Source organism: Lepisma saccharinum, chromosome 15 (genome assembly GCF_977018435.1).
Source record: "Lepisma saccharinum chromosome 15, izLepSacc3.1, whole genome shotgun sequence".
Taxonomy (NCBI): Eukaryota; Metazoa; Arthropoda; class Insecta; order Zygentoma; family Lepismatidae; genus Lepisma; species Lepisma saccharinum.
In genome coordinates, this window is record NC_139243.1 from 30,006,867 (window position 1) to 30,015,783 (window position 8,917).

Here is an 8,917-nt window from a genome sequence, read left to right on the forward strand (position 1 = left end):
GTTACAACATAACAAAATATCCTGCAACTAACTTCAGGTACGTGCCAACTGCCAAGACGTTACTATTGCTCTCTCCACGAAAATAGACCAGTCAAGGTCGAAGCTTCCCCTTGCCTCCTCCACACCTCTGGCCCTCTAGGTTTGCCACATTTCTTCTAAGTTGCTGAGTCGACACATTCGCGTCTTGGTACGTATGCGGTGGATTGAAATTGTTGCTTATTGGCAACACTATAGGTGGGCGGCGTGACTTCGACTGGACTATTTTCTTCACTTAAGCTTTAGGTTCGACAAAGAACCTACCTCTTTGTGAATTATGTGAAAGTATTACAAGTTAGAGGGCGGAAGGAAAGCAATGACATCAAATCAAAAATATGATTTATTTTGTGCAAGACGTTCGTAGAACAATAAGGTAGTTACATCGACTTAGCGCTAGCTGATGTGACATATTCTTCCTCCTTGTATTCCCTTACAACTCCTCTTCGTCGTCTTCTTCCGAAGAGCTGCTGCCACCACTCTCTGGTTCCTCGGTGGTTGGTGGTGGAGGAGGTGTGGTGGTGGTGGTTGTAGTGGTGGTGGTGGTGGTGGTGGTGGTTGGAGCCTCAGTCTCCTCTGAGTCTTCTTCTGATGAAGATGAAGAGTTGCTATCCTCTGAATCTCCAGAGTCACCTGAGTCACCCGATTCGTTAGAATCTTCTTCATCTTCAACTCCTGATATACTCAGGTTGTCGATGGCTACCACATCGATCTCAGTGCCGTTGCCTTGGTTACCGTACACCCATATCTAGAAAGAATAAGTTCTTGTGAGTGGATTTTCTATAAGTGCAGTTCAGTCTCTTTAATCGTGCGATTTATTGCACATCTTGATATTTAAGTACCGGAAATCAATAATTTTCAAGCACAGTAAAAATAATGAAGAACGTAATAATAACAAAGTACCAAAACTATCACTTGTAATTGTTTTCCACATTCACAAATAACCAATTTTTACTGTTGTACACATGTTTATAGAATGAACAGGGAACCATTGAGATTAATAACGCTGAATCAATGTCGATATTTATTTTTAACTTGCTGATTTTGATTCGTTTTTGTTATGTAGGACGATTTATTTAAAATATCTTGTGTTAAAAGATTGCAAATGAGTTTGTATCTAAAGTTCAAATCACCAACCCTGAGACCTTCTGTAAACAAAACCACGTGCATGCAGAAAGCATTGCAAACTCATAGAAGTAAAATAATCCACACGAAAATCCAGCGTTGTTACAGGATTCATTACATAACGTAAAACAACGGTCAATTTGTAGTATGGGATACGCTGCCGCAAATGACGTCTCACTTTAAACCCAATGCTCCTTCTTTTGTACTTATTGCTTCACCTTTATGGTTAACTCTTTGCATCAGTAATCATTTCCCATAAATTTGGCTTCTTTCTTGCATGCGAATTGAATATATTTTACTCGCATTTCTTTAGACACAATGATATAACATGGTAATGTATATTTCTAAGGTTTGATATAGATAGGAGTGTATTTGAAATTTGTTTGTAGATTTTATGTAAATTGTATCTTATGTAAAAGTTAAAATATACAAAACAGTAATTTTGCCTGTAGTATTATATGGATGTGAAACTTGGTCCCTTACATTGAAAGAGGAACATAAATTGAGAGTATTTGAAAATAAGATCCTTAGGAAAATCTTTGGACCTAAAAGGGATGAGGATACAGGTGAGTGGAGAAGGTTACATAATTTAGAACTACATAATTTGTATTCATGTCCAGATATTATTAGAATGATTAAATCAAGAAGACTTAGGTGGGCAGGCCATGTGGCACGAATGGGAGAGGAAAGAGGAGTTTACAGGATTCTTGTTGGGAAACCTGATGGTAAGAGACCTGTAGGAAGGCCAAGACGAAGATGGAGGGACAACGTTGAGATGGACCTAAAGGAAATCGGTAGAGATGGAAAAGAGTATATAGATCTTGCTCAAGATAGGGACAGATGGAAGGCCTGTGTTGCTGCAGCCATGAACCTTCGGGGTTAAGAAGGCTAGGGAGTTAGTTAGTTAGTGTATCTTATGTAAATAAAATATATAATGGGCATAAACAGCCATATGCAATTCTGTAAATCCAATAAATGTATTTGATCATGGTGATCAAAACAAGACAAAGAAAGTTCGTAAATTTATTGCGGTTAGAAACTTTGACAAGCATCCTAATAACGATTGATTTATTGATTGATTTAGTTTATTTTACTTCGCGTTTTGTGCCTCTTGGCTAATTTGCGAAGATGGGGATGAGTGATGAAATGATGAAATTGATGAATGGACATTGACAAACAACCAAGCCCGACCGGGATTCGAACCCGGGACCCTTGGCGTCGCAGCGCGATGTGCTAACCACTCGGCCACAGGGTCGGGCAATAACGATTTTTGTTCCGACAAATATAGTGCACTTCGTAAAATAACTTGGTGACATGGCAAGGCAAGATAAGTGGGAAAATTTTGTAGGAATATGCATTGTAACTTTCAATGAGCTTAGAAATTTGTGTACATAATGATATTTTATAACATTAGTTATTTTCTAAAAATAATCATGTGAACAGCAAGGAAGTAGTGCCACCTTCAACATGGCGAGTTCTATGCGTGCGGGAAGGAATGATACATCGAATCGGTGAGACGGTTTGTTTACAGAAGGTCTCAGTGTTGGTGATTTACACTTTAATTCTTTCAGATGAAATTATAGTTTTAGGATGTTAAATTGTGCTTTTTAAATTCCTACAATGTAAGTTATATAATATTATGGGAACTCAGTTGAGCGTTGAGGAAATGAAATTTAATTTTTAAATTGTGTAATAGTCTGCTTATCCTTCGCGTACTGTGTGGATTATTCGCGATTAAAATTAGCACCTGACCGCTAGTGTCTCTTCCAATTCAGCCGCTCTATGTAGGATTCATACGTTCAGTTAGTACTAGGGCGTGGACATGGCTGTTGTGAAGAAAGTTGAAGTTACGCGATATTTTTTAATATTGTGAAAACGATGTGAATACCAGGAACTATAATGATGCCGAAGCTGTGCAGAGAACGAAGCGTAAACAGACGAAACTAATATATGAGCGCTGGTCCGTCAAAGCAGTACTGTATCATCTACACCTCATGTTGTAACTGGGTGCAATTGACCTGTACTTGAAAAGCTGGGGCAGAAGAAAATTCCGAACATATTGTTGCAGTTATTCCTCCAAAGAGGCAGGGTGGTTTAATAATAATAATAGAATTCACAATTTCATGACCAGGCTATCATCAATAAAAATGACATCATACTGAATGAACAGCAATATTAACCATGTTAATTTTCTTTTTCTGGTTACATTTAAGACACTATTTCATTCTCAAACTATTTTCATCTTTGCAATTAGTACTTACGCCTGTTCCAAATTTCTTAAATAATGCATTGCTTATCTCGATGCATTGGGCAAGACACTTCATGACTTTTCTAAAAAAAAATGTTTTATTTATAAAGTAAAATTTAAAACTGTTTGATCATGTTTCGTATAAAAATTGAGCAAACTCATGCATTCTTCGTTATTTCATTGCCGCATTTCACGTTTTTCCCCACGCCAGTCTTCTTGTCAATCAATTCTGTTTTCCCTGATTTACTTACAAATTTCATTTTGTTTATTCCACGGGGTGGAAACAAATTAAAACTTTTCAATTGATCTGACCCACAGACAAGTCCCATACCCATAAAACGATTTTGAAGCCGAAAACGGAACAGTATATATTGTTTTTTAGCACATTCCCCATGCTTTGAACGACTTCAACACAGGAAAGTGTCCTAAATAGAGTGGTTCCTGAAAATCTCACCAGATGGCATATCGGATAATTTAATCCCGAATACGCGTATATTGAGTGTAATGTATAGTTGCACACTATTGCAAAACATTTAGCACAGCATTGCGGTTTTAATACTACTGCAAGGTCGACTCTTTTTGTTATAGAGGAAAGGTTTTTGACTTCTTAAACTCATGTAGTTATGATATTTGTAACAATATTCCAGGTGCAAAAATAATGTTTTTATTAAGCTACAGTAAGTAGCATTTTATTGCATATCTATAAAACTAAGATTCATCGATAGAAAAGGAGATGTAGTAATCAGAACTTTACTGTCTTCCAGCGTTATAAAGGAGTGCAGTGCAATGGAATCTGTGCACATGGATTCTCTAAATGAAGTTAATATTAAAGCGGCAGTTGTCATAATACAGTGCGAAATACACCTTTCACTTTTTCCTAGATGAACGTCTTTTGAGTAACCATTATCTAATGCTTTCTTACCTGCAGTGGTTGCTTGAGACCAGAAGGAATCTCTGCAGATGCCTCGTACCACTCGTTAGTGGAAGGGTGGGACTTGTCGTAGAGGTCGAGGATGATTTCCTGGTAAACGGGAGCGTTCTCCAGGTAGGCCACCTGGACTCCGTTGGCGTTGGGGAGGTAGGCCCTGGTGAAATAGGAGAGAGACACCTCACCACCGTCGGGAATGTTGAGCCAGGGAGTGTTCAGTGCGGCCCCTCCGGACACCTGCTTCAGAAGGTCGACGACAGCGACACCCTCGCTGCCATCTGGAGTTCCTGGGATCGGATTCTTCTTGTCATCCCTTATGTCGCCGATGGACGACTGCTTCCAGATCACGGTGTTGTAGGGGTTCTGCTCCAGGCTCCCAAGATCACTTTCGAAGTCCCAGGTGATCGTCCCGGAGCGAACCTTAGCCACTAGGCAGAGGGTGAGGATAGCGAAAAAAGCCTTCATGGTGTTAGTTGTAGCAGTTCAACTCCAAGCTGATGATGGTCACAAAACCAGCGGGCGCTTTTATACGAATCGGTGCATATTCACAAGATAAGACATGATTAATTTTCTGAACACGTAAACATCATCGTAGGTAGATCAATCACATTCTGTCATTGGATGTAATATGTCATTTTCTTCTTAATACCTGGAATATTCTGTCAATGCGCAAATACTGTTAAGATCTAATGATCAGTTATTGGGAAATATCATTAATGTGATGTAATTTAAGTTAATTATTTTGTCCGAATTCTAACAAGATTTCCTCATATTCTCCCCAAATCACTTTTCACTATTTGCTTGAAGGTGTGTTTGTCATATTGCTGTGTTCTATCGTCTTTAATGTGTTTGTGTGTGGGGGGGGTGTAAGAGAGACAGGGAGGAGGGAAAGAGAGAGACTGAATCTTCTCCACACACGCTCTAATTGTTATGTGTGGCTGTCTCTTCCTTAATCTTCAACTCTTTCAAAATGTTTCGTTCTCTCTCTCTCTCTCTCTCTCTCTCTCTCTCTCTCTCTCTCTCTCTCTCTCTCTCTCTCTCTCTCTCTCTCTCTCTCCCTCCCTCTCTCTCTCTCTCTCTCTGTGTGTGTGTGTGTGTGTGTGTGTGTGTATGTGTGTGTGTGAATAGTCCATTCTGGCGTTCTGTCAGCCGTTCTCATCTTTCACTCTCTTTAACTGCGGCTGTCATTGCGCACCCATATTTTTTTAAATGTGACATATAGCCAGATTATCTTACATATTTCTCCTCTTATAATGACTTAATATTGAATTGAATTGAATTGAATACAACATGGATCACTTGAAATTTTTAAGTGACAGAGAATTAAAGATATCTCGAAGAAATTGACCAGTTCCCGGAGCCATTGAATGAAGATTTATGGAACATTAGTAATCTTTTCTGAGACAATGTTGATCCTCTACCAATGGTTTCGTTTTTGTTTTTTTTGTTTTGAGTTGATGTTTTAAGACCCTTTGTGCACAGTAAGGTTAATCGGGACTAGACCTACAGTTTATAGTGGGATCCGAACCCCTATGTGTCTCAACCGAGTATCGAACCCGGGTCCCCTTGATTACAAGGCGACGACGATACAACTGCGCCATCAGGGAGGCCCGTCTATCTTAGTATCTTTCGGCAGATGTCTTTCATGTTATGGAGCACAATTTAAGAATTTTACTAATTCCTTCAATATTTAACAATAATCAATCTGGGAGTCGTCTTTATCAGTTGTGCAAATTGTTTACTAACATTTGCTATGACCAATTCTTATGGCAATATACTGTATGCACAAATTGGGAAGACCACTCCTGCAATACTCCGATTAAAAAATAAAATACCAGCGTTCAGTTGGTAACACTCTATTCATTTTTCGCGTGTTATATACGTCAATTTTCTCCAAGGTATTCTAAATTTTAAAGATTTTTTTTCATATTTTGTCATTTCTTTACTACCATTTCAAGTTATTCCCAACAAATTTGATGAAATTTAGACATTTGAACCTGAACACACAGGCTACAAGCACCCCTGTCCAAATCATCTCCGGATCCAGAGGATTTTGTGACGACATCGCTAGTAGAAGCCGCTCGACTGGCCGAAACGGCAAGTTTTCAACGACATTCCAATGTCCGAAATATCTTCTCAATATCAACTAGTATATCTCAGGCAAAGGAGGTAATTATATTGAAAACAAAATAAGCATGGTATTTTTGTATTTTCGATTTTTCCTGTAAGGTAAAGTGCCCAAATACGGCCCCCCTAAGCAAAATCTTCAATTCTGAAAATTTGTTTAAAGTTAAAAAGAATTCAACAACTGATTGAAGCAACTCAACTCCATACCTACAAGTGCTTCTGGTCTGATTCTACTAAATATTTTTTTCTTAACCAAAAAGAGTAAATAATAAAAGGAACGGAAATTTTGATCTTTCGAAAAAGATGTCCTAATTCCGTCCCCCCTTTCCAGTTCTTATCTACTCATTTGTTTTATGGGAAATTTGATTAAAACAGTGTTGAAATCTCTTGTAATAAATTTATTGAGATGAAAACATGTTTATACATTTTTATACTTAAGTTACATCTTTTTACCCAGCCAGACAAAAATCGCGCAAACAAAGGTTTTGACTTTTGTTGAAGATGAACACATCTCGTGGCACCACTGGAAGTATTTCGAAAACTTTGCCAATTTCTCTCCTCGCTTGACTTGCGAAAAACGCTTTCTACATCTTCATCTCTTGAACTATCCTCGTCATCGGTGGACACCAGTGGAACTTGTATAGGCGTATAGAAGTGTTAAACACATTATAGAAAGGTCGACAAGTGATCATACATCAATCGAAACTAGTCTAAGTGGTCAGGAAAGAAATAAAATATATCACAAGAAAGATACATAATGGGGGTCCTAAATCCGTCTCCTGGACGGATTTGAGAATCTCAAAGGGGACGGATTTATGACTCCAGTTATAACAACAATGGCGACTGCTTCTGACTAAACGCTACATGGCTGTGACGACTGGAACGCAATATTCAAGTACTAATCTATAATTACACTGGGGAACAGTGAAATTGCGGCACAGTGTTTGAGAGCTAATTTAGGGCGATTTCATGCTGCTGAATAATGATATAATAATATATTTCCTGAATTGGCTCTAATTTATGAATTAAATGCAACTAAACCAAAATAGCGGAAACATCAGACATACATATACATGAACTTCCAACAACAATTTAATATTTCTTTTTGTGATTACAGGATTTTTTGGTTCACTCCATGTCATGGGCACTCCAAATCTGAATCCCTTTCGTCCGCTTTGGCCCCAATAACGAAGTGATTCCAAACAAGTTTTGCAAACTATATGTGGGACCAATTTTTTATTCTGTTGTCCCAGATTTTTGGCAAAATAAGCCTAATACAAATCTCTCACTACATCAGTGATATTTCTTCTCTGTGATTGTAAACAATATATTCCACATATATATATCAAAAAACATGTGGGTTATTGAAACACTTACTACGTGAGGAACTCATATTTCCAATGTATTCACATTAAACGCATTTCGCTTAGTTATACTACAAAATTCAACATTGCCTAGCAATGCTTCATAAGTTGCCTAGCAACAATTTACATATAAATAAATAACTTTCTTAATGGGAATTTCAGCCCATTATCAAATTTTGATATTACCGAGAAAAGCGTGGAGTAATTTTACCACCTACATTTTCCATGGTGTGTTTATTTTTATAACTGGAGTCAATTCAACTGAACCAATCATACAATTGACAATCACAGCTGTTTTGTGTGCTGAAACTGTTATTAAACTTTATGCCACAAAATAAAATATTTTTTTTTTGGTTCCCCAGTGTTATCAATCACTAAGTGATGAAAAAACTTACCGCGAGGGGGCAGTATAACTGTTTCAAGTTGATTTCACACTATAGAAAGCTTTCACACAAACTATTTTTGAAAAATTAAAGCGTGAATGAACAGAAAAAGGCAACTATATCACTGCCAGCACGCAACCGAAATTTTCTGAAGAGATTTTCCTGTTGCTCTCGCAAAATGGCAGCACTTTCCGTGGAAGTTAAAGAGGAGGACGAATTTAGGGCAGGGGACGGATTTCGGGCACTTTACCCTATTGTTTCTTTCCGTTAAAATTTGAGATATTTAGAATTCAATATTTAAATTCTCATAAAAAAAAGTATTTTATTTTATCTTCCTATTGCCATTGTGCTCACTCTGAAATATCTACTGCAGCCGAATCTAATATTTTCACTTTATATAGTTTAAGTGCGATACACTATATTTATCGTCTTCAAGATAAATCGTGTGTTTTCCTTTATATTTTGAAATATATTCAAAATTAGCAAAAAGTGGCAGAAAATTAGCAATTTTTCGACACGACACGGTAACACGTCTTCACATAACCTGCTCTCACTGTGCTACTGACTGAAGCAAACAAGTCAAAACTTGCACCAAGGGCGGCCAATAAACTGTGTTGTCCTTAGAGTTGAAGAATGGTGTCCTCCTTTAATCCACAAGACTTCTTGTCAGGGAAATCTTTGTTGACTTGGAGCGTTAAGGAACGGGATA

At 37.8% G+C, this 8,917-nt stretch overlaps 1 protein-coding gene across 1 annotated transcript; it reads right to left on the reverse strand.

Moving 5' to 3' along the window:
* Nucleotides 1-358: 358 nt before the first annotated feature.
* LOC145999440 (uncharacterized) lies at nucleotides 359-4,826 on the reverse strand. The gene is made up of 2 exons (XM_083136402.1): nucleotides 4,329-4,826; nucleotides 359-781 (listed from the first exon to the last, which is right to left on the reverse strand). Exons 1-2 carry the CDS (start codon nucleotides 4,797-4,799, stop codon nucleotides 467-469), a joined length of 786 nt encoding a protein of 261 aa, XP_082992528.1. The 5' UTR covers nucleotides 4,800-4,826; the 3' UTR covers nucleotides 359-466.
* Nucleotides 4,827-8,917: the final 4,091 nt, after the last annotated feature.